This window comes from Bombyx mandarina, chromosome 16 (assembly GCF_030267445.1).
Source record: "Bombyx mandarina strain Sakado chromosome 16, ASM3026744v2".
Lineage (NCBI taxonomy): Eukaryota > Metazoa > Arthropoda > Insecta > Lepidoptera > Bombycidae > Bombyx > Bombyx mandarina.
The window spans coordinates 2,465,809-2,492,714 of NC_143222.1; the positions used below are offsets into that span (position 1 = coordinate 2,465,809).

Consider the following 26,906-nt stretch of genomic DNA (forward strand, 5'->3'; position numbering starts at 1 on the left):
AAATGTTGCGGTTGATTCCTGAACTGAAATAGTTTATTTTAATATTATTATTTTTTAGATTTTTAATTAATCTAATATTTTTTAAGTAATGTTTTCATTCCGTAGTTTACCTAACTCCAAACTCCAGCTCTCGACCGCCGGCTGATGTGATCCACAGTATTTCTAACTACTCTTAAATCTAATTAAAACAGTTTTACTTTGCAGGATAAAACTTGCGTTCATTATCCATTTTGCCTAGAAAGAATGTGTTTGACGTTTGACAGTAATTTGAGAATAATATAATTTCATTTTGCTTGCTGTCATTATTTTCAATCAAAACACTGAACACTTTTACCCACGTGTGTTACATATTTCATTTGCTTATTGTTATCAAATACTGAAATGGGTAAATTTAGATCAAAACTTAAAGGCAAAACGAAGGGGAAACGATGGCAGAAAGGACAGTCATCAAATTCGAACCCGAAAATTCAAAAATACAGGGAGATGGCAAAATCCCGGTTTTTTCAGGAAAACTTAGGTATGTTCTCTCTAAAACTTCTCAAAATCGTTCGTTATGGAAAAACGGATTTATAAACATCACAAAAAGGTGTTGAACAGTAATTTCAAAGTAAAATTTCCTTATAAAATCATAACCTAGAACATGACTAAATTAACTAATTTCATACTTTTTACGTTAAAATTAAGATAATTTCCTTATAAGTGACTCCTCTAATTAACTTCTACAGGCAGCACTGGCTTAACACAGCAAGCGGTGTCCAAGCATGAAGCTATGATGACATATGGACATAAAACTAACAAAACAAAATCAGATGCTGAAAATGAACTGACCATAGTAAAAGAGCTTGAAAATATGTCGGTCAAGACCGGAGACGAGGGCTCAGAGTCTGAATACTCTGGTACAATAAGATCAGGAACATTCAAGACATTTCAAACATTTGCATCTGATTGGAGTCAATGTTCAAATATCAGCTTTCATAAGTAAGTTAAAGTTTAAATAGATATTTTAATTTTATTGCAGTATTTGAGACAGTACATAATATGAAAACAGGTTTCTATACTCACAACTGCTAATGTGATATTGAAAATAAAATACAAAATGTGGATAATTACTTAAGTAAGCCTTTATATGCACTTTAGTTATGACTTTAAATAGTCATGACTAGGAATTATTTGGAAAACTACTTGGAATAGAAATTATTTGGAATTCAGTGGAATACTGAATTATAATTTTAAGATGAAACTTAGGACATGTTCTTCTTAAAAAATTCTCTTTTAATCTTTTTTCATTTCATACTTTAAGTACCACTTTTTCATGAGAGACTTGCTTATTATAAATTTGGAATAAATTATACCAAGTACTAAGAATTTTTGTGAAATAATTTATGACCAAAACTCATTGCAACAAAATAAACTATGCACCAGTGAATAAGTAAGAGCTAAACAAATATACTCTCAGATATATTCAATTGATACTTGCAGAAGAGAAAGTATTTATACATATTTGGCTATAATTTTACTTTATTTTTTATATTACTTTGACTTAAATCAAAATCAATTTACCGAAATACCACATCACATCTTTTTATTTCTTCAATAGATTGAGACTCTTTAAGATGAATGCTCTTCATTCCTTTATAAGCTAAGATACACTAATTTTTGATAAAATTGTCTGTAGATTGCTAAATCGTTTTGATTCAAACAACGCACTACACAAGGAAATGCTAGCAGTGCTGGCGGCTGTGACTGAAGTTATCAAAGAACAAGGAGGTAAAGAGACTACAACGGAATACTTTGCTGCTCTTGTAAGTAACCGTCATAAATATCTTAAACTGAAAGCTGATATCTTATACTTGGATATATAGATACAGAGAAACTAATAATAAATAAATAAATGAAACTAATGTTTAAGTGATGGCAAAATTTTCAATAATACCTTCATTTTCTCCACCTAGTTGGTCGGCACAGCAAATTATTCTACTCCATTCTCTTCTCTCAGCCGTCATGTTAACACTCACTTCCCTCTCTCTCATATCGTCATTCACACACTCCATCCATGTTTTCTTCGGTCGACCACCTCTACCTTGCACTACCATTTCCATACATATCCTAATCAAATGCACCTTCTCTCTACGCATCACATGTCCAAAATTTTTAGTAATATATTACTATATATTTCTGTATAGATGGAAACTCTAAAGGCATCCGAACTGGAAGACAATTTAGTAGCCACAATAACTTTACTATCAATGGGCATCAAAGCAGTACCACAAGCAGTACTGCGTAAACAATTTTCGGACTCCTCAACAACATTTATGGAATTACTCGAGAAGCATGCTCAGTCTGAAAATGGAGCATTGCTGAGGAGCACAATTGGATGTCTGTCGGTGCTGCTGAGAGCCCAGGAGTACGCTGTCTGGGGTGATTCATCAACTATGAGAGTGTTTGAATCGGTTCTTGCCTTTGCACTGCACTCTAAACCCAAGGTCTGTTCCGAACCAGATATCTATTTTACTACTTTTTTATTTGATTTTTAAATTAGTACAACTCACAGATTTCAAATAGTAATCGTTTTTAATTTTGTAATCTGTGCAGGTTAGAAAAGCGGCACAACACGCTGTGGTATCTATACTACGCGGAAGTAGCTTCATGATACCATCAGAGGATAAAAAAATTAAGGTATTTGAACAAAAGCTAATTGTATATTATGCTTTAATAAAACACCCAATCAGTGCATTTATTAAGTTACTGTTACATAAACAAAGAACGACAAATATAGCCAATTATGAAAACAAAATAAGGTTTTTTAATATGGTCACATAGCTGAGTTACATTAGCAATACTATTGTCACAAACAAGATGGTGCTGAACCACCAATCTTCTCAAACCTCGTTTGAATTAGACCATGTTGTGCACTAAGTACTATGGAATGGATTTCAACCCTCAATTCAATTCAAACGCAGTGTCTCTAAGTGGTAAGAATCAGCTGTATTTCTGTACTGGTGGTGTGATGGGTGAAAAGAAATGGTTTGGTGAAACAATCTCATAGAGCATTTTTAAATCTCTTATGAAACAAATACTACGTTAAATACTAATTTCAATGTGCAAGTGCGCCAGACTAATTTTGTATAATGCAATAAAGCTCGTAACTCGGAAAAACGCCTCGAAGTCTTATAACCAAATATAAATAAATAGTTTATCTTCTGCAAGATTTAATTGAATATATCCGAGAGTATATTTGTTTGGCTTCAAAATCACCACATTGGTTAATAGTAGGTATCGTCAAAAGCCACCCAAAATTATGTTAAAATTCAGTCTTAGTACCCAACAATATAATATCCAAGATAATTTAATTATCGTGCAACACCAACATTGCCTTATAATCTTGCCATCAGCATTTAATTGGAATAACTTAATACATAGCAGTATATGCCAAGTCTCACGCGCCCTCCACAATACAGACAATAGCAATTCCACTTGGACATCACCGTCTTACTTTTTACCCTGTGCCTCTTCACGTTAAAGCCATAAAATACATACTCCATTTTTCTAAATTGTATTAAATAAAACATCAATAGATTTTCTTCAAGAAAACCAATTGCCCCTGTATATATATTGTGTGCGTCTTATTTGTTTTAGGTACATCAACAGCGATCCTGTCATCAAACATTCTTAGCTACTCACTTAATTACAGTCTGTGATCTTGTTCGTTCACAAAGCCCACTTTATAAAGCAGATTATTATATACACTTGACATTGGCGAAATCAATAAGGAAACGCCATTAACCCAAAGGCTCGACGAGTAAATTAACCCTCAGACACAACCCACTGAGTTTCTTGCCGGATCTTCCTAGTGGATCGCGTTTCAGACCCAGTGGAAGATTCTGCGAAGCACGGCTCTTGCTAGGGTTCGTGTTAGCAACGTCGTCAGGTTTGAGCCCCGTGAGCTCACCTACTAGTTAAGGTTACGCTGAAATAGCCTCTCAAGGCTCTCAGCTTAGGTAGGAAAAAAAAGCCAAGAGATTGAAAATCAATTGACACAAAACATTTCTCCCTTTATAGGTACCGAAGCTGCATCCAGCTTCGAACCACGTGGCCGAGTACTGTCTTTCCCAGATCAAAGCAGAGGCGCTGCTCTCCGGTCATCGACCTGTGCTGCACACCCTGACCATGTTACGAGATGTGTTACCGGTGTTCAGCAAGGACAGTATAAAGGTAAATGCTGTCAAAACTTTTAAATTCTGAATTCAAATTTTACTATTGTCATTCCATAATCATGTAAACTCTAAAATAACAAGCAAACGTTCAATATGATATAGCTCCAAAGCTATGGATACTTTTTGTGCTTACAGTCAGTTTTTTTTAATTACAAAGTTATGAACTTTGGTAGGCAGCAGTTTGGCACTGCCCCTGGGATTGCTGAAGTCGTTGGGCGACGGTAACCACTCACTACAGGTGGGCCGTATGCTTGTCTGCCTACAAGGGCACTAAAAAAGAAGAACTTTAGGTCCATCTGTTATCTATTGCCGAGGTTCATAGATATGACAACATATGACACTACTCACCTTTAAGGATGAAGCCAATGTTGCTATTACATAAATAACATTTCAGTCGCAAGTCATTAAATTTGGATCACCTTAACATTAACTCCCACAAGCTAAAACATATGTTAAATTGTAAATGTACACTATAAAGAAAGATTACGAATAATATGTTCCTACCAACAGACTATATGCGAGGCCATCTTATCTCTAATGACCCACAACAATGTCTACATCAAGACATGCTGTCTCCATACACTGCACTCTCTGTTTGCTGCACCACTGGACACTTGTAACTTGACGAGCGGGCTGGCTGTGCAGTTGACCAGAGCCTTAATGGCTTCCAGGCCTCCAGCAAACGATACAGGGCAGGTCTTGGCATGGGCAGCTGTTTTGCAGCAGGGATATGGGTGTTTAGCTAAGTGGGTATTATTTTTCTCATTTTATCATGTTGAGATACTCAGTTATAATAGAAAATAGTGCCTACCTCTACGGACTCTGGTAACTGAATGAGACCCCTTTATAGACGTATATATCTAATACTCTTCAAAAGGAGAAGAGCATAAGGCCCACTTGATGATGAGTGGTTATCGTCGTTCATGGATGTCAGCAATTCCAAGGGCACAGTTAAGAGGCTCCCTACTGTTGAGTGCCCTCGACAAATCTCTTTTGAAAGAAGACATCATTGCCCTCAGGAAATACTGAGGTGGGAAAATAATTCTCATGGAGTTTCTCAGTGGGTCACGATTCCGATCCGGTGATAGAATCAGCGAAGCACTGCTCTTGCTACGGCCATTGTTACAAATTGTCTCTGGTTGAGCCCGTGAGCTTATTTATCCGCCCGCGCGTTGCTGGAATAGTCCCTTAAGCTATGTACGTTTTGGTAGGGAAAAAAAAATCATAACTATTAGTCGTCCACAAGTATTAAGTATCTACACAAGTATCTGCTCATCCACATGCAGATTTTCAAAAAATTTTATGGTCTCAAAAACCGTCCGTTATAAGAGTTTTTTTTAAATCATATCATGCCATTTTACTAGTGGTAGGACCACTCGTGAGTCCGCGCGAGTGGGTACCACCGCCCTGCCTATTTCTGCCGTGACGCAGTAATGCGTTTCGGTTTGAAGGGCGGGGCAGCCGTTGTAACTATACTTGAGACCTTAGAACTTATATTTCAAGATGGGTGGCGCGTTTGCGTTGTGGATGTCTATGAGCTCCAGTAACCACTTAACACCAGGTAGGCTGTGAGATCGTCCACCCATCCACGCAATAAAAAAAAGTCATAAAGTCATGTCACAATATTAATAACATAATTTTTTACAGTCTAGATTTGAATCTGTGCGTGCCAAATTTGCCGTCATTTGTAAACATATGCGTATCGGAGCTATGGCTGTCCGATGTTGCCAGCATTAATTCAGCTTCTACGAATGCACTTAAGGTAACCCTGATCTCCTCGATTAAAAGTTTTTTCAGTTTGAAAAGTAAATTTAATATTAATTTGTACATTTCAAAATAGACTAATAGTCTAATTTTTGTTTTGATTGTCCAATATAAACATACACAAGTCCAGATAGGTAATAACAAAGGACTCTGCAGAGTGATTGCCGACTATAATTTTTTTTTCTCCTACCTACGCCGAAATTTTGGTTTTCGTCGTGTGTTTAGTGTAAAAGTGAAAAATAAACAAAAGGCAATAAAATTTAATAGTGAAGTATTAAACAAAGATGAGTTCATCAGACAGTTCTTATTCAATTAGTAGTAGTTTATTTAAAAATTAAAAAACAGTTAAATTGATCTTTTTTTTGAGTGGGGGGCAGAGCCCCCCCAAGCCCACGCCGGATCTCCCCCTGGACCCCGACTTGGTACTCCACGGGTGCTAAGTTTTTCACAATGTCGAACTTTCGGCCTGGTAGGAAAAAAAATAGTATGTGTATGGAAAAAAGTAGGACATCTCATCGCAATTTTACACGCGGGAGGAAATGTCCAACTTTTCTCCCTTGGTGCACAATGTACTATTACCTTAATCGCTATTCACACAATTAAATGTAATGTTTTATTTATTTGTTTCTTCGAACAGGCCATCCTGCACGACTGCGTGAAGCCGGCCATTGAATCCGAAGAAATATTCGCGAAGCATAAATCTCACATAGAGGGTGTTTTCAAAGTGATCGGAGCGGGCCTGGACAATCCCTTCAATCAAGCCATCAGACACGTCATATTGACTATCGCCGTCTGTTTCGAGGTCAGTTCGTTGTAGGAGCCTTCGGGAGTCTGAATTGTCGCTCAACGCAAAATGAATGATGCGTGTCCCCCACACCGCCGCCATCCCCCGGTGAAGGGGATCGACTTCTGTAGTTAGATCTCAAGATCACCCGTCTCTAAACTCAAATCAAAATTGTCTGGTCATCGTTTTCGTCGAACCAGTCGCTTGCGATGAAGGGATCGGCGAGTAAATTAACTCTCAAACACAGCCCACTGAGTTTCTCAGTGGGTCGCGTTTCCGATCCGGTGGAAGATTCTGCGAAGCACGACTCTTGCTAGGGCCAGTATTAGCAACGTCGTCAGGTTTGAGCCCCGTGAGCACACCTACTAGTTACAGTTACGCTGAAATGGTCTCTCAAGACCATGAACTTAGGTAGGAAATAAAGGAAGAACAGAAAATCGCATTGCAGGGCATTGTCGCTTGTCTTAATACTCAATACCGAAGGCGGAATTTGATTTTAATTTGTCTAAACTTTGATCGAACTGTACAGAGAGTTGTATAGAACATTTCTGAGGTGAAGCAGTAATGCGTTTCGGTTTGAAGTGTGGGGCAGCCGTTGTACTGAAAAAACTGAGACTTTAGAACTCATGTCTCAAGGTGGGTGGCAGCATTTACGTTGTAGATGTCTATGGGCTCCGGTAACCACTTAAAACCAGGTGGATTGTGAGTTCAGCCACCTATAATTGCAATAAAAAAAAAGGTACCACCACCCCGCCTACTTTTGCTTTAAATGTCACAATAACCTATAATATTATTTGTAGCGGTGTTTCTTTTCTATCGGCTGCCCCGCCCTTCAAACCGAAACGCATTACTGCTTCACGGCAGAAATAGTCAGGTTGGTGGTACCTATCCGTGCGGACTCACAAGAGTTCCTACCGCGTTTGATTTTTGTCACACGTCGTTATTCCTTCACTGTACAAGTGGCATTGAAATTGTTTGTATTGTACGACAGATCGCCAACGAAAAGATATCGAGCGCCCTCGAGCCTCTGCTGAGGAAACTGAACGATCGTCGGGAAAGCCACAACTTCCACAACGACAAGGAAGTCGAACACGCAACCGGATGCGCCATACGGAGCCTGGGTCCGGAGTTTGTTCTCAAAACTATTCCATTACGAGACAACCCTGATTCGATAAACCTGGAACGGAGCTGGCTGCTGCCGGTTTTGAAAGAAAAAATAACGCATTCGAATTTAAAATATTTCGCAACGGAAATTTTGGAGATGGCAACATTCTGCCGCAAGAAGTCGAGGGAGTTGTCCCAGGCCGGCGACGTGCCGGGCTCGCACACTTACGAACTGCTCTGCAATCAATTCTGGGCTTTGCTGCCCAGTTTCTGCAATAGCCCGAAGGATATCAAGGACACCTTCAAGTTCATGGCCAGAGTGTTAGGTAAGTCTATATATCAACACTATTCTAAATGGCGGGAATACTGAAAAAATCGTGTATTCGCATTAAAAGTGTACAATTTCCAAAAATATTCGAAATTGAGTTAATATGCGAGATTATTTGGTATCACCAGTATTTTTGTCATAAATACTGTCAAAAGAGCGTAGTTTACTTTTAGTTTTTTTTTTTAGGTTATCTATGTTTTGAATACTATTAACAAAATTAATACATAATTTTATCTTACTTTAAAAGACAGATAATGTAACTGGTAAAAAATAAAAAGTAAATGTTGCAAAGATGATTAATATTAAAAATATCACATCTTTAAAACACTCTCCTGTAAAATTAGTAAGTTTTGAGATTATACAGTTTGAATGCGAGAGGACGAAATGTGAAACATATTATGACGGATACGGCTGGTTCCATAGTATTTTTAAAATGATGACGTTAGCGTTGCTGACGCCATTCTTTCATCATTAGCATTGCCTTCCACAGTAACAGTTATTAAGACTCACTTTTCCAGTGAATTCCATTTATTCCATTTCAAGTGTATATCGATAACAACAGAGAGCTCCGCCTCGGTCGGCTGCTCGAGTCGTATTGTACAGTTCCGGCTTAACTTTAATAGACGGTTAAGAAAAATAACATTGGAATTATCAAATATTTTTTATAAGGTATTTTATGACCTGGTAACTAAGACCTTTAGGTCACGTCTTATTTTAATTTATATTCTTATTTTTAGGAAAAATTATAATATGGAGTGAAATGAAATGAAGATGATTAATTTGAGACAACTCTATGGTCGGAATGTTTTATGCGACAATAGTTACTCATATTTATATTTGATAGGGGGGGTAGCTTAGCCATGAATTCTCTTGAATACCGCCTTAAACAGTTGTTGGCATACGTAAAATTAAGGAAACACTTAACTTTATCTATTATATTTTTAGTTAGCTAAATAGCAGTGGACGTCTGTGGGCTGATGACAAGAAATAGTGACGTTGCGCCGACATTACATAAAGCATATATTATCATAAAGCGTCGCCACGCCAGCAATCAGTTTTACGTGCGGCTATAACTGTTTCACATTACAATGTACATAAGTTTTTTTTTTATTGCCCGTATAGGCAGATGAGCATACGACCCACCGGATGGTGAGTGGTTACCGTCGACCATGGACTTCAGCAATTCCAGGGGCAGAGTTAATCCGCCGCCTACCGTTAAAGGGGTAGTGGAGAGTAAATTTGTTTTTTTATTTATTGCTTAGATGGGTGGACGAGCTTACAGGCCACCTGGTGTTAAGTGGTTACTGGAGCCTATAGACATCTACAGCGTAAATGCGCCACCCACCTTGAGATATAAGTTCTAAGGTCTCAAGTATAGTTACAACGGCTGCCCCGCCCTTCAAACCGAAACGCATTACCGCTTCACGACAGAAATAAGCAGGGTGGTGGTACCTACCCGCGCGGACTCTCAAGAGGTCCTACCACCAGTAAATAGAAGAAGTACTCTAAGGAATTTCTCGAGGTGGATGGGATCATCCGACTACATCTATGCGAACTGGTACCGCTACATTCCTCCATAGAGCGTTGCCAGAAATCCTTTTTCCAGGCACTATACAGATTTACAGCTCCCAGACTAGCGGTCCGCGGACGGCTCATCGAGAAGCAAATCTACAACCCCGGACTCTGCCAAAGCGACGACGTCATCGTTTGAGTCTCCTCGACATTCAGTTTTAATACTAGTGACCTCTCGCGACAAATGTATTGAGAAAGAAAGAGAGGGCGATATATCTGATGTGTTTTCTCAATTTTAAGGTAACGTTCTGAAAGACAATCCGGAGTTCAGACTGTCGGTGATGCAGGCTCTGCGGAAACTCATCGCTTGCTCGTTAGAAAACGACGAGGACAAGCTAGAGATGAGCAGATACGCGAAAAACTACCTCCCGATCCTGCTGAACGTATACATGTCTCCTGCCAAGGGCAGCAGCGCGGAAGGACAGAGATTAGCCGCTCTGGAGACCATACAGGTATGCGGGACTAGATGCATTAAAGTAGACGAAGAAAATAATATAAGTGTTAAACTATCATGGGCTTTGAGCGTGGTGACCGAATCAAAAAATTCCGAAACGAAAATAAAACCTAACACCCCCACTATGCCTACCCTGTAGTTTGGGTTCAATACATTCACACGTTGCGCTTGTGTAGTGTTTGTGAATAAGCGCGCGGCGTGACGTCACACTGCATGCGCATCATGAAAAGTCTGCCCATCTCTCTCTCGCGCGGCCTAGCTTATGAGTGTGAAGGGGACAGTTAATGTTTTGCTTTTTTTAATATTTATAAATATAGCATGGTCCTATTTTATTATTGTTTTAATATTAAATTATTATTGTCTATTTATAATTGCATAAGTTGATAAAAAATGCTTTGCAATAGCTTTACCGCGGCAGTCCCGGAGTGCCACACGTGTTTTTTTATTTTTTTGTGATTGTATGATAACCTAGCATAGATCCCAACTCAATTCTTTCAGTGTGCTTCGTAGAAGAAGGATGCGTTCTCTCCAGTTTACTGTCAAACGTCATATGTATACTACTGGTAGGGCGTATTGTGAGCTCGCCCGAGTAGGCACCGCTGTCCTGCCTATTTCAGCCGCAAAGCAGTTATTTGCTTCCGATTGAACATCCCTTATACAATGTTTCAAAGTGGGTGTGGCGTTCACCTTGTTATGCCCGGGCTTCGGTAACCATTTAACACTAGATGAGCCGTGAGCTTGTTCATCGTCAATAGAATAGAATAAAAAATTGGCAGTCGTAGGGACTGCCTATATAAGTGAACACTTATAACACAGAATTTTGTTGGTGAAATTTGAAATTTTATAAAATTTTAATTTAAATAATCGTATTCAGTTCAATTTTACTTGTAAAGATATAGACAGCACTAATGTTGCACAATGCGACACCTGTATACATAGCTACAGATATCCTGCTACTACGCATGTCGGTGACGCGGACCCATAAGATTTTCCCCTACCCAAAAATAGCTCAAAGGTGCTACAGGAGTTAACACTTCAAAAATCACTGTCGTCTACTACAAGTTATGTTTTAATCTATCAAGCGTGTGAAGTGTTACACTAGGCAGTGGCTTCGCTGTGTCCCTTACAACACAAATTCGAAATTTTCAATTATGCAAATCTCAACTTTATTGAGTGTTCGTTAAACTCTAAAGTCCTTTGCTTCAGTTTAAATCAATCCCACAAGTATATGAAATTTTCAAATTCGAAATTTTCAATTTTTTTTTTATGTTTTTCTATTGCTTAGATGGCTGGACGAACTCACAGTCCACCTGGTGTTAAGTGGTTACTGGAGCCCATAGACATCTACAACGTAAATGCGCCACCCACCTTGAGATATAAGTTCTAAGATCTCAGTATAGCAAGGGCTACCCCACCCTTCAAACCGAAATGCATTATTGCTTCACGGCAGAAATAGGCAAGGCAGTGGTACCTACCCGCGCGGACTCACAAGAGGTCCTACCACCAGCAAATCAATTATGCAAATTATGCACCAGTAATCAATTATGTAAATCTCAACTTTATTCGGTGTACTTTAAGCGCTATAGTCCTGTGCTTGAATTTAAATCAATCCCACAGGTATATCTAAGTATATCGGACGAGAACCTCAACCGAGAACTGTTCGATAACGCCGTGAAGCAATTGGAAGCAGCACGAGACGACCACTTCCAGAGAGAGTCGATATTGGACGTGATAAGAGTGTTGGTACTGTACCAAGAGAGCGATCGAATCGCGAAACTGTTCGACGACTGGCTGTACCCGCTGTGCGAGACCGTGCTGGAGGACCCGAGGACCTTCAAGAAGGCCAAGAAGAAAGCCGCAGCCATGGAGGAAGACTCCGCTGATAAGAAACGTATGTACTCCTTGTAACTTGTAAGATTTTGAAGTCGTCGTGACCTAAAGGATAAGACGTCCGGTGCATTCGTATATAGCGATGCACCGGTATTCGAATCCCGCAGGCGGGTACCTCATTTTCTAATGAAATACGTACTTAACAATTGTTCACGATTGACTTCCACGGTGAAGGAATGACATCGTGCAATAAAAATCAACCCTGCAAAATTATAATTTGCGTAATTACTGGTGGTAGGACCTGTTGTGAGTCCGCGCGGGTAGGTAACACCGCCCTGCCTATTTCCGCCGTGAAGCAGTAATGCGTTTCGGTTGAAGGGTGGGGCAGTCGTTGTAACTATACTGAGACCTTAGAACTTATATCTCAAGGTGGGTGGCGCATTTGCGTTGTGGATGTCTATGGGCTCCAGTAACCACTTAACACCAGGTGGGCTGTGAGCTCGTCCACCCATCTAAGCAATAAAAAAAGTACAAGTGAAATTGTTCCCTGTGATTGTTTTTCGATCTGTATACTCATAAAATGCTCACATTTTGAGATGTGAGAAGTCTCAGTTCTATTGTCCAACGGCCGCCCCACCCTTCGAACCGGAAGCCATTACTGCTTTGTGGACAAAATGGGCAGAATCGTGGTAACCGTACGGAACACTTAGTTTAAAAAAGCTTACAAAAAAAAATTATGCGCGTGCAACTTGGTGCACGTGAAAGAAGTTAAACTTCTTTTACGGTGTGCAATGTTGTGGTTATCTTCCTACATAAAGCCGCACAAAGCAGAGAGCACACAGGAATCGAAGACATTTTATTTAAGAGCACGTCTGTTGCGAAGGCTGTTGTATCGGTTCTATTTATTTTATTTTATTACACTTCATGTAAAATTTACATTTGCGGACTTAATACCTAAGGCATTCTCTATCAGCCGACCAAAGGTAGTGCAGAGTAGGTAGTGGTAGGTGCAATGAAATTTACATTAAGTTACAAAAAGCATATACATACATAATTACATACATAAACAAATACATACATACATATAATAGTTTATACAGTATTAAAAGGTTTTGGGACCAATCAATTTAACTTTCTGATTGGCATGACCACTTTGAATAGCCCCTTCTCTGCCTGTCGGCGTGCTAGTGCGTCCCTAAATCGCGATTCCCTTACAGCCGAACTCCGCTACAAGGACAAGGCGCGCCTCCTCGAGATGGAGCACAAGAAAGCCTACAGAATACTTGAAGAGATATTCAAGAGCGAGAAGGCTCCGTGCAAGGAGTTCCTTCGCTCGAACCACAAGAAGATAAAGAAGTTGCTGATGACGTCACTGAACAAAGTCGCCGACAGCAGCAAGGCCGCCAGATTGAGGTGACGTTTGACAATTGACCTAACCAAGACCATGGTATTGTCTTTTATTTATAATATTATATATTTTAATACGCTTTTATTAGCTTTAGACGTATGTGTTTTTTTTATTGCCCTTGTAGGCAGACGAGCATACGGCCTACCTGATGGTGAGTGGTTACCGTCGCCCATAGACTTCAGCAATGCCAGGGACAGAGCCAAGCCGCTGCCTACCGTTTAATGTATGTTAGTAGGTATGTAACAGAATCGTTAGTAATTATGTAACGGAATCTTTCAACATGATTTTGAAAACGTCGGATTAACTCGAAATTTTCGTATTCTTATCAAGGACCGATGACAATTCAATATTTAAAAAAATATATTAAAAAAATTGAAATTCAACTAAAAATGAAAAATAAATTTAACAAGAAAATTTTACAATAAAATTTTTCTTACACTACTTTTAATTCAAATTTGTTAGGATTTATTTTCTATTTTTTAGTTGGATTTTCTATAAAAGCGTGTTTTTTTAGTTTTTTTAAACTACATTTATTTTATCTACATCATCATATTATCATTTTTTGATACAATTTCAGCGTAATCTTAACAAGTAGGAGAGCTCACGGCTCTAACTTGACGACGTTGCTAACACTAGTCGTAGCAAGAGCAGTGCTTGGCAGTATCTACCACCGGATCGAAAATGCGACCCACTGAGAAGATCCGGCGAGAAATTCAGTGGGCTGTGCCTGTGGGTTAATTTACTCGCCGAGCCCTCCGTCGCAAGCGACGGCTTGGACGGGAACGATGACCAGTGCTTGTGGTATCTAAAAGCACTATTAAGGGATCGGAAGGATCTGTAATGACGTGTTTTAGGCGACGTTGACTGTTTACCATTCGGTCCGCAGGATCTGGAATAGAATTTTTAAATTCTGTTATCGCCGCTCATTTGCAAGACTTATTGTTTGTAAATAAATTGACATCCAATATTTGGTCTAATCAACGATTAATTATATAGAAAATAAAATAATTGTAAATAAACATGCTTTAACAAAAACCGACTTCAAATAGAAAAAAAAAGTTATTCCATAACAAATTAATATACACTAAAAAAAAATCATCAAAATCGGTTGGCGTGATATTGAGTTATTCATCTATGTATTTGTCGCGCACGTACTCAATGCAAATTTAAGACTTACATGATTTTCTCATGGATACCATTATCAGAACTGGACTAAATTGTAATGGTTCTACACGGGAAGCGTCAGGTTTCTAATAAAAAAATTATCATCAAAATCGATTCACCCAGTCAAAAGTTATGAGGTAACAAACATAAAAAACATACAGTCGAATTGAGAACCTCCTCCTTTTTTGAAGTCGGTTAAAAGTAAAGATATATATGTAATTCGTTTCAATACGTGACCACGTAAAACATCGTATTTATATTTGAATATGCAATTTCGAAAAGGGCACAAGTCGCATATTTTGTCAAATACGTTTTTTCATATACATGTAGTTTTGAGGCTTACCTACACCCATTTTATAATAATTCCAGTAATTTTCAATTGCTAATTAACACTAAAATATATCTCAAAAGTTAATATTTTAAATTTTACACTGCTTCAAAAAACAATCAGTTTTTTTTTTCATTTCCTGAACATTTGACATTTTTAGAGATGTGCCCTTTTCGAAATTGCATATTCATTTGTATGTGTTAGGTCTCGCATGAACCCATCTCAGTGCGTCCGTTCGAAATTGATCTCTATTCACAGGTGCCTAGAGTGCTTGATCAACACGACGCCGACCCTGAACGCGGAGAGCAAGCTGCTGAGGAGTGCTATAGCCGAGTCGGTTGTCTGCACGAGAGATATTAATTCAAAATGTCGCCAGTGCGCCTTCAATCTGATCACGTGCGTCGGGAACGTGCTGAAGAAGCAAGATGGAGGTACGCGATTATTTTTATGGCTTAGACTGCTGTCGCTGAGTTTCTCGCCGGATCTTCTCAGCGGGTCGCGATTCCGATCCGGTAGTAGATTCATTCGCGAAGCAGCTGCTCTTGAGTTGTTAGGTCTCCTTCGGAGGCGCTCGGGCAACTGTTAGCAAATCCCACCCCTCCTAGCTAAGCCTTTGCTCGCCCATCTGTCCTGGTAAAACTGGAAAGGCCTCCGGGCCACCACTAATCCTTCAATCCTAAAAAAAAGTTTCCATTTAGGATTGGGCGGGCCGATGTGTCTTTTAGCCCAATACAAAAAGCGCATTACCCAACAGGGATGCAAGGCTTCCTGAGCATGGTACTGGTCGGCGTGTCGGCCCAGCCGCCGCGCGTCGTCAGCGCGACACTCCGCGCCCTCGCCTCGGTTCTATTCAACTTCTCCGAGGATATGGGCCTGGAGACGGTCCAGGGTCTGCTGGAGAAGGTCGCCGAACAGATGCTGAGCACCAACAGAGAAATAGTGGCGGCCGCGCTCAGCTTTCTCAAGGTAAATGACGTAATTTTAGTCAATTTTAAGCAGGAACCAGATACCGCTGACGAGGATTTCAAGAAATCTTACATATACAAGGTGCAATATCAAAAATCAGACAGAACTAAGCAAAAATATTTATCGATTTACTAAGTTCTTATTCTGTGAACCTTCGAACTTTCGGTAAGCAGCGGCTTAGCTCTGCCTCTTGCATTGCTGAAGTCCATGGGCGACGGTAACCATTCACCTTCAGGTGGGCCGTACGCTCGTCTGCCTACAAGAAGAAGAAGAATTGAGAAGGAGATGCGAAGTGTCGGAATTAAACTGGGCGTAGTCGTGGATTCGGCTTGAAAATCTCGACCGTTTACAATTTGCCCTTAACCCATTAACTGTCGTGTAGGTCATCGGTGCCCTACACGGCGCACTGAAGTAATTATGTCGAGTTCTGTTGCTAAGAAGTTTTACTTTCTTTTGTTTTGTTATGTACTCTTACATATGTCTTAGTCTTTTAGGTCTCCTAGAAATAGATTCATTTTCAGTGTCTTCGGATTCATCTTTCCCAGGTTTCATACTAGATATTCAACCCTCAGACACAGCCCACTGAGTTTCTCGCCGGTCGTTTCGCCTCGCCGTCTCGCCGACATAGCCTCTCAAGGCTCTCAGCTTAGGTAGGAATTAAAAAAAAACTAGATATTCCAGCGCCTTAATATGAAGATCCAAAAGAGAAATCGACACAATGACTTCAATACCGCAAATAAAGCACCGGTGACTTACGTGTTAGTCAAAGGGTTAATAATAGTAATTTGAGAATGTTTTAGTCGAAGTATGCCCCCACCTTGTCAGTTGTTTGTTATTTAGACTGACTCAGCGGTGCAATAGTTAGCGGTCTTGACTGTTGCGAGGGTCGTGGCTTCGATTCCCACATCGGGCAAACATTCGTGTGAAGGATAGGTTTGTTTGCTCTTTGTCTAGGTTCTTTTTATCTATATATGTATATATTTAAACGTATATAAGGATGTATGTCAGTCTCTGGTACCCATAAACAGGGAATCATTTTTCTTGTTTTTTTTTTCTATTTTCGCGGGTAGCCTATGCCGGGACGGGTAGGTGAGCTCACGGGCTGAATCCGAGAGATTTTTCTAAAACTTGCCCTAGCAAGAGCAGTGCTTCCCGAAATCTACCACCGGATCGGAAACACGGCCCGCTGAGAAGATCCGAGGAGAAGAAACTCAGTGGGTCGTTTCCATGGGTCAGTTCGTTCGTCCAATTCTCGACTCTCGAACGTAATCGACGAGTTCGACGAGGACGGTGACCGGTGCTTGAGAGCTTAAAAACACCGAGATTGTATTCGGGGGATCCGACAGGACATATTTGGGGGGACGGTGGCTTTGCTTTGCCCCGTCGCCTGGTTTGGGAAGGGGGGGAATCCTAATTTGGGGCGGGATGACCGGGCGAGATTTGTTCCCCGTTATCGGTTTATTATTTACTAGCGGTCCACTCCCGCTCCGCTCGGGTCTTATTGCGGCATAATTATAATACAGACACAATATGCTGTCGCGACACTTTTTGTAAATAATAATGTGTTCTATAAAGTCGTAGTACATTATATTATTCTATAATCAATAGATTTCGCAGGGCACGCGATTTAAATAATATTTTAGGTATTTTTTTACACCTTGGGTTACATTATTGGAGTTTTAGTAAGGATCCCTATTTTTTTTTCCAAAAAGGTTATAGCCTATGTCACTCGGGAATAGTGTAGCTTCCAAGCAGTGAAAGAATTTTTCAAATCGGTTCAGTAGTTTTGGAGCCTATTCAATACAAACAAACAAACAAATCTTCCCTCTTTATAATATTAGTATCGATTAGTATAGATTTAAACGCCACAGTCTTTACCACAGTGAAAATTCACCGCAAATCCTTCAACAGGTTTACACTAAAGTTATACCCGTGGACGTCTTAGCCGGGAGCCTCCCGCTGATATTCAAGACTCTATCGAACATGCCCGATGACTGCAAGCGTCATTCTCGTCTCGAGATAGGCTATTTCCTGAGCAAGATGCTGAGGAAGTACGGAGCGGACACGGTTGAGAAGCTGATACCGAAAACGGACGAGGTCATGTTGCGTAGATTCAGGAACATCAGGAAAATGGATAACAGGAAGAAGAGACTGAAGGAGCGGAACGCGTGAGTAGCAAATGGAGACTGCACTTTGAACTTTTACTTTGAATGGACAAATGCACTGGTAGAAATTTTTGTAACTTTACAGGAGAGCCATTTAAAGTTTAAAATTTGGAAAAAATTACATAACAAAAAAAAACTTCTTCAGCTATTTATTGGAATGGGGTAAACTTAATTGAAGTTCAATTAAAAATATCGAACTGTTGATGCTAATACCGCTAACGCACTTTTAATTACCAAGCTAAATGCCGCTTAAACCAAATAGTCTTTCACTCTTCGATGTATACATCTATAGGACTTAACCTGCGAGAGAGTGAGATGAAAGATTTCTATAAGTTTCACTTGCATTAGGTTATTTTTTTTTTGCTTAGATTGGTGGACGAGCTCACAACCCACCTGGTGTGAAATGGTCACTGGAGCCCATAGACATTTACAACGCAAATGCGCCACCCACCTTGAGATATAAGTTCTAAGGTCTCAGTAAAGTTACAACGGCTGCCCCACGCTTCAAGCCGAAACGCATTACTGCTTCACGGCAAAAATAGGCAGGGTGGTGGTACCTACCCGTGCGGACTCAAGTGAGGTCCTACCACCAATAATTACGCAAATTATAATCTTGTGGGTTTGATTTTTATTACACGATGTTATTCCTTCACCGTGGAAGTCAATCGTGAACATTTGTTAAGTACGTATTTCACTACAAAAATTGGTACCCGCCTGCGGGATTCGAAGACCGGTGCATCGCTAGATACGAATGCACCGGACGTCTTATCCTTTAAAGCTACGACGACTTCAAACATCAAACTCTTACAGAGACCAGGATTCCGAATCTGAAACAGAGACGCCGATCAAGGGCACGTCGAACACTCTGGAAGACATTCTGAAGGATTCGGACTCCGACATGGAGATGGTGGATGATGAAGTCGCGCCGAAACCCAAAGCGAAGAAGACGCGCAGCCAGGCGTGGATCCAGGACGACCCGGAGAACATCGTCGACCTGGCCGACGTGTCAGCCAGCAGGAAAATCACTGGTAAACTCCACCGATAGAAACGACCTCTCCTCTCTCTTACTGTAGTAGAATTATTTTGTCCGTGCAGTTTGGGTCATAAAAAATCGGAGCGGTGAAGCGAATATTTCGCTCTCTCTTCCACTCACGAGCCTTATGGACGGGCATAGTGATGCGCATTATAGTTGTCGATAAGCGTTATCGATAGTGTATTAGTTTTGTTATTTCGTGGGTTAGTTTATTTTTTATTTTTTTATTGCTTAGATGTGTAGACGAGCTCACAGCCCCACGCATTACTGCTTCACGGCAGAAATAGGCAGGGCGGTGGTACCTACCCGTGCGGACTCACAAGAGGTCCTACCACCAGTAATTACGCAAATTATAATTTTGCGGGTTTCAATTTTATTACACGATGTTATTCCTTCACCGTGGAAGCCAATAGTGAACATTTGTTGAGTACGTATTTCATTAGAAAAATTGGTACCCGCCTGAGATTCGAACACCGGCGCATCGCTCAACACGAATGCACCGGACGTCTTATCCCTTAGGCCACGACGACTTCAAATTGTTAGTGATAAAAATGAAAGAAAAAATCACTAAACGAACACTAACACCACACATCGCCGCAGCAAGTTAACGAGAACGGCAGAAATCAACACTTTGTAACTTATCGGGATCTATTTTCATTTCAGTTAAAAATTTTAACACACTGTTGATAACAACACGTGCAAATATTATTTTGAATAAATTCTACCGTTCTGATACAAAACAAAGGAGTAGCCATTGTGTCACTAAAGAAATTCAGAGAGCGAATGCATAAAAGCACATTTCTCTTCGACATATGTACTATAATTTGCAGGTAAGTACAACAAATGACTCGTAACATAACAATATCTCACCACCCTTCGTATACCGCCCCGCCGCCGTGTACCTGCCTTTGATGACTCATTTGTTTTTATCGATAATGGCGTTGCGTCCGCACAACATGCTCACCGCCCTAGCCGGGCTATGTTTTATAACCCAAACTGCACCGAGAAAATAATTATACCATAGCTATTTTTTTTTATTACACTTCATGTAAAATTTACATTGGCGGACTTAATGCTTAAGGCATTCTCTACCAGTCAACCAAAGGTAGTGCAAAGTAGATAGGGATAGGTGCAATGAAATTTATATTAAGTAACAAAAAGTATATACATACATACATACACACATATAATAGTTTATAAGTATTAAAAGGAATATATTAATAAATTTCCTTAACAAATAACTTCATCTTAATAAGTTCATGATGATTCCGAAACAAGTTGGAAAGAACAGTTATTTTAATTTTAAAAAATAAAATATATAAAACTATAAGTTTAGGTAAAATTCCAGTATTGGGGCGGATTTTTTTCCGGTGCCCAGGAGCGGCATTAAGTCTAAATCCGGCCCTGGCGGTTATTAGTTGACTCGCTCGATCAGCACGTGCTCGTTTACAGCTACGAACCCGAGGAGCGACCAGAGAACGACTGAGCTGAAGACGCAGCGGAGTAAAGACGGCGGGTTCCGGACGGCCCCAGACGGCCGACTCATCATCAGCGACCAGACCTTCGATGATGACGACGACGAACCGAAGCCCAGCGGCGACGTTGACTCGGACACCGATGACACAGGTCAGTCAGCCTCGTCCACACAATTCTAGAGCCCAGTAATCACTACATAGTATAAAACAAAGTCGCTTTCTCTGTCCCTATATGTATGCTTAAATCTTTAAAACTACGCAACGGATTTTGTTGCGGTTTTTTTTAATAGATAAAGTGATTGAAGAGGAAGATTTATATGTATAATAACATCAATTAAATAGTGGAGAAATACTGTTATTTTTGAGGTTTCTAATGTGATGTCGTAAATAATCAATAATAAAATTTCATGTTTCCAAAGCGAAGCGAGGGCGAGTCGCTAGTAATATATAACTAGTGGTCCCCCGGTAGTCAAAATTCGACTATAATTAATTGAAATTATAGTTTTGTACACTACTAGCTGTAATCGGCCGCTTCGCTGGGCATTTAAAATTAACATTATTATTTCTCACCCCCACAAAAATTCTCATCATTAATGCCCCCGCAACTGGTGTAGGGAGTCCAACACTCATATAAATATTATCCTATCCATTAAGTACATGTATTTAGTATATAGATAACATCGATTCACCGTAAAACACATGATCCCCATAGACAACGAAACCCAAGGCGGCAAGCCTTCGAAGCTTCTGAAGCCCGGAACGAAACGGCGCTACGACGACATCCTGAGCATCAGGAGCGGCAGGAGCAACCGCAGCCGGGCCTCCACCGCCACCGTGGGTTCCAAGTACAAGACCGGGGGGAAGGGAATACACAGGTAAATAACGCAGGACACTTTGGTTAAGAAAAAAAAAATTTGACGGTAGTTTTTTTTTATAGCTTATATATAGGTGGTGTTAAGTGGTTACTGGAGCCCATAGACATCTATGACGTAAATGCGCCACCCACCTTGAGATATAAGTTCTAAGGTCTCAAGTATAGTTACAACGGCTGGCCCACCCTTCAAACCGAAACATATTACTGCTTCACGGCTGAAATAGGCGGGGTGGTTGTACCTACCCGTCCGAACTCACAAGTGGTCCTACCACCAGTAAGAAGACGATTTATCACTCAAAATTTATGATCATATTTATTAGGAAAAGGTAATAAGTAGGTAAGGTAATAGTCGCAGGTAACAACTGATAAATGTTGTCACATTCGCTACGAAACGACATTCACGAAAATACAATAAGCATCTTGAAGTAATAGTTGAACACACGCTTTATAAATTCTACTGTAAACACCCTGTATATCTATATATTAATACGTGAAGCAAAAACTTTGTATCCCTTTTTACGAAAATTGCGCGGACGGAGGACTATGAAATTTTCCACACTTATAGAGAATGTAGAGAAGAAGTGCACAATGCTAATTTTTTTTTTTAAATAATCCATAAAAGATACATTAAATCAATAAAGAAAACATTACACACACTACATACCATGTATTTGACGCACACACGCATGCATACTATTTATTGTCAAACTTTTGTTCTTGACGTCTGTTGTCCAATTAAGAATAGATTAAATATTGTCTGTCTTTGTTAATATTTTATATAGTCTTGGCGAAATTTATGATTATAGAAGTATAAAATACAATCATAATAGTGTACAAACTTACAATTCCAATTAATTATAGTCGAATTTCGACTACTGCGGGACCTCTAGTATATAGTTAGTAGTATCTAGTATATAGTATCTAGTATATAGTATCTAGTATATTATATAATAATATAATAAAAAACAGTTTAAAAAAACTAACAAAATACTGTAAAAACTTGTAAAACTTTAAAAAAGCGTGGGGTGCTTTTCAGGATATTATCAAAATAACCCTTCTACTCATATCTGTTCATAAAATATTTATTTATAACTACTGATACCATGCACCCCACGCTTTTTTTTACAATGAAATCATTTTTTCTTACACTATTTTTAATTCAAATTTATTGAAATTAGTTTTCTATTTTTTAGTTGGATTTTCTATAAAAGCGTATTTTGTTAGTTTTTTTTAAACTATTATTTATTTTTAATTTTTTAGTTAAATTTCAATTTTTTCAATATTTTTTAATATTGACTTGTCATCGGTCCTTAATAAGGATACCAAATTTCGAGTTAATCCGACGTTTTGAAGGGGGTCAAAATCATGTTCAAAGATTCCGTTACATACTAACATACATACGTCTGAAGCTAATAAAAGCGTATTAAAATTAATGAATTTTATCTCGCATATAAATTCGAACGATAACCTATAAAGGGAATGGCAATAATTTAGACATTAAATAGTTTTGTGCTTGCTATCTTGGTTTACGACTGGCAGTGTCAATGCACCGGTCTAGTGGCATACTTCTAGGAATGTAATGAAAATTCAATTCGTATGCATACAATTAAATTCGGCATAAAAAATATTGAATTAAAAATATCGTTTAAATAATTTTTTTTTTTTTTTATATGTATTTTGCATTGACAATTATTAAAAATATAAACATGTCGGTGGTTCTACCGCTCGATCATGCCCATTCATTTTCTTCTTACGAAATTACCGTCATTTTTGATAAAATATTATTTAATTCAATTAAAATAATCCGAAACCGTGATAATTGTATTTTATTCTGTTAAAAGTCGCTAAATCCACAACCGGTAATGACAATGTCAACGGGAACATGATTGCCCGACAAATATAACATTATATACAAGTTCCGTATAAAAATTTGGATCGTCATTTCTCTACCCAGCTATAAGGATCGCTTCACGCAACCCTAATTCGTTAAAAAAACTAACAATTATTATATGATTCTCATACGTATTTAACCAGGTTGCCACTTTGGAAACATAAATTTCAAAAGGAAATCATAACGCAAGATTTTGGAGTCGTCGTGGCCTAAAAGATAAGACGTCCGGGGCATTCGTGTTGAAGCGATGCATCGGTGTTCGAATCCCGCAGGCGGGTACCAATTTTTCTAATGAAATACGTACTCAACAAATGTTCACGATTGACTTCCACGGTGAAGGAATAACATTGTGTAATAAAAGTGAAACCCGCAAAATTATAATTTGCGTAATTACTGGTGGTAGGACCTGTTGTGAGTCCGCGCGGGTAGGTACCACCGCCCTGCTTATTTCTGCCGTGAAGCAGTAATGCGTTTCGGTTTGAAGGGTGGGGCAGCCGTTGTAACTATACTGAGACCTTACAACTTATATCTCAAGGTGGGTGGCGCATTTACGTTGTAAATGTCTATGGGCTCCAGTAACCACTTAACACCAGGTGGGCTGTGAGCTCGTCCAACCATCTAAGCAATAAAAAATAAAAATCAAAATCAACCTATTATTATAAGCAAAAAAAAATTATAAATGACTGTACATTTTTTTCAGGAACTTAGATTCTGCGGCGTCTGTAGCGTCTACGCTGGGAGGTGATTACAGACCGAAGAAAGCCAAGGGCGATATCAAGAAGAAAGGCAAGCACGATCCTTACGCCTACCTACCCCTGTCCAGGACAAATCTCAATAAAAGGTAATAATATAAAAATATATATGTCGACGCAACGTCACTATTTAGTTAACTAAAAATAGTTAAAGTTAACTGTTACGCATGTCAAGAACTCTTTTAAGACGGTAGTCACAAGAATTCATGACTAAGCTACCCTCATTTTTCTACTATAAATACGCATGACTTGTCGCACAAAGACGAAGGGCTCGAGAGAATTAACCCATAGACACAGTCCACTGAGTTTCTCGCCGGATCTTCTCAGTGGGTCACGTTTCCGATCCAGTGGTAGATTCTGCGAAGCACGGCTCTTGCTAGGGCCAGTGTTAGCAACGTCGTCAGGTTTGAGCCCCGTGAGCTCACCTACTAGCCCGGTGACGGTGATATGGTCTCTCTAGCTAGACCATCAGATTAGGTAGGAAAAATAAAAAAAATTGCACAAAACATTCCGAACCGAGCAGCCCACTGAGGCGGAGCTCTCTGTTTTTATCGTTGTACACTTGAAATGCAATAAATGGAATTCATTTGAAAAGTGAATCTCAATTACCGTTACTATAGAAGGCAATGATAATAATGAAGAGAATGGCAACGCTGACTTCATCATTTTAAAAACACCATTGAACCAGTCTCTCTGTCATATATAATACCATTGAATTTTTGAACACCCTGTATCGTCATACGAGATTTATTTGAACCGCTACCAATAAAGAAAACAGGCGGTAGTGTCTGAAATTCCAGACACGACAGTATTAAAAAAAGAAAAATCTATAGTCTATAGTAATATATAAATCTGCAGTGGCTTTTACGGATGTTCCGTTATAACTACTGAACCATGCATCCGATTGACTTGAAACTTTGTATCCATCTACAAAATACATGTATTTAATGGATAGGCTAATATTTATATGACGGTTTGACTCCCTAATAATAATGGCAATAAATAATGTTAATTTTAAATGCCCAGCGAAGCGGGCGAGTACGGCTAGTGTGTTTATATGCATATTTCTTAGCACGCAATGTAATTATTTGCAACTACATTCATTCGCCCGGGGTGGCATGGCCGTAGTGAAAAGCGTGCGGCTGCTATCAGCTCTGTTTGTTTTACAATGCGGGTTCACGAATTGTATACTCACTAAAACGACACATTTATGCTTAATGCACAATACATAAATAATATTTTCCCTTTAATTTAGATTAGATATATGTATTTATTACTTAGATGGGTGGACGAGCTCACAGCCCAACCTGACGCCAACCTGGTGTCAAGTGGTTACTGGAGCCCATAGACATTTACGTAAATGCGCCACCCACCTTGAGATATAAGTTCTAAGGTCTCAAGTATAGTTACAACGGCTGCCCCACTCTTCAAACCGAAACACATTACTGCTTCACGGTAGAAATCGGTAGTGCGGTGGTACCCACCCGCGTGGACTCACAAGTGGTCCTACCACCAGTAATTACGCAAATTATAATTTTGCGGGTTTCATTTAGAATAGAGAACAAGTTTCATCAGGTTGTATATTCGAGGGCGCTAATTTGATCAATTACACCCAATTTCGGTGTGGTTTTCAGTACATATGATTTTGACTTAACATTTGTTGTTCGTTAGTTACAAAAAATGATTTTTCTTACAGATTAATGACTTTTTTGTTTGTTAGTTTTGCAATTAATGATATCTACCTCGTAGCATTTATTTTACTCTGGCAAGTTTACTAAAAACATTATTTTTTTTACAGGAAAAAATCTGTCAACAGCAAACAGTTCAAAGGGATAGTGAAATCAAAAACAAAAGGAGTTCGAATCAAATCAAAAAAAGGGAAATAAATAAAAATAATTTAGCTGCCTCAGTTACAGAACGTAATATGTATCACTGCTAATATTAAAATTTGTTAAAGCAAATTTTACATTTGATTGTTTTTTGACGGTAGTCTTTTGTCGAGAGATACGCTAGCTTTGAAATAAAAATGTAAGAATAATTAACAGAATAAAACGTTTATTTCGTTAACGCGACGACAATAAATTATAGGATTTAAAGTTTTTGTTTTATTTAAACTCCTTACTCCAAATTGAAGGTTCTATATATAAGCTCACGAGTCTTAGCGTTTACTGGAGCTCGGACAACGCAGTTGATACATAGGGTCCAAACCTCAATTGTATTGTTTAACGGCTGTTCCATCGCCCAAACCGGCGTTTTTATTATTTATTTTTTTATTGCTTAGATGGGTGGACGAGTTCACGGCCCACCTAATGTTAAGTGGTTACAGGAACCCATAGACATCTACAACGTAAATGCCACCACCCACCTTGAGATATGAGCTCTAAGGTCTCAGTATAGTTACAACGGCTACTGAAACGCATTACTGCTTCACGGCAGAAATAGACAGGGTGGTACCTACCCGTGCGGACTCACAAGAGATCCTACCACCAGTAAAAACTCACGACACTGCGGAGAATCAGCATGAGGCCTGGTTTTCGCTTCCCATCAGGCCTGACATCACAATATGCAGTAAAAGACGTAAAATTTTACTGTTGAAGTATCATTAAGAGGTCAGTAGAACCGTTTAAACGTGAAGGCGACTGTTGGTATATCGCCAGTGGCGTAGTGAGGGGGGGTCACGCGGGGGCACCATGCCCCGGGCGCTACTCATAGAGGCGCCAAATGGTCCGCAAAAAATAAATAACTGCTAGATAATTATTATTTTCATTATAATTGATATGTGGAAAATATATTTTAAATT

The 26,906-nt window shown here is 39.3% G+C and overlaps 1 protein-coding gene across 1 annotated transcript; it reads left to right on the forward strand.

Annotated features, from left to right (window-relative positions):
* Positions 1-294: 294 nt before the first annotated feature.
* LOC149501215 (RRP12-like protein) lies at positions 295-26,202 on the forward strand. The gene is made up of 21 exons (XM_089733661.1): positions 295-517; positions 726-978; positions 1,676-1,802; positions 2,184-2,483; positions 2,593-2,676; positions 4,060-4,212; positions 4,725-4,960; positions 5,862-5,976; positions 6,616-6,780; positions 7,754-8,192; positions 10,007-10,218; positions 11,838-12,111; positions 13,268-13,463; positions 15,209-15,381; positions 15,705-15,916; positions 17,828-18,084; positions 18,892-19,109; positions 20,567-20,740; positions 21,302-21,464; positions 24,055-24,195; positions 25,905-26,202. The coding sequence occupies exons 1-21, from the start codon at positions 382-384 to the stop codon at positions 25,990-25,992; spliced, it is 4,116 nt and encodes a 1,371-aa protein (XP_089589787.1). The 5' UTR covers positions 295-381; the 3' UTR covers positions 25,993-26,202.
* The last annotated feature ends 704 nt before the right edge of the window (positions 26,203-26,906 follow it).

Coding starts and splice junctions, on each gene's coding strand:
- LOC149501215 (XM_089733661.1), top strand. CDS start 382: ATGGGTAAATTTAGATCAAAACTTAAAGGCAAAACGAAGGGGAAACGA. Junction 13,464..15,208: donor AGCAAGGCCGCCAGATTGAG/GTGACGTTTGAC, acceptor CTCTATTCACAG/GTGCCTAGAGTGCTTGATCA. Junction 24,196..25,904: donor AGGACAAATCTCAATAAAAG/GTAATAATATAA, acceptor TTTTTTTTACAG/GAAAAAATCTGTCAACAGCA.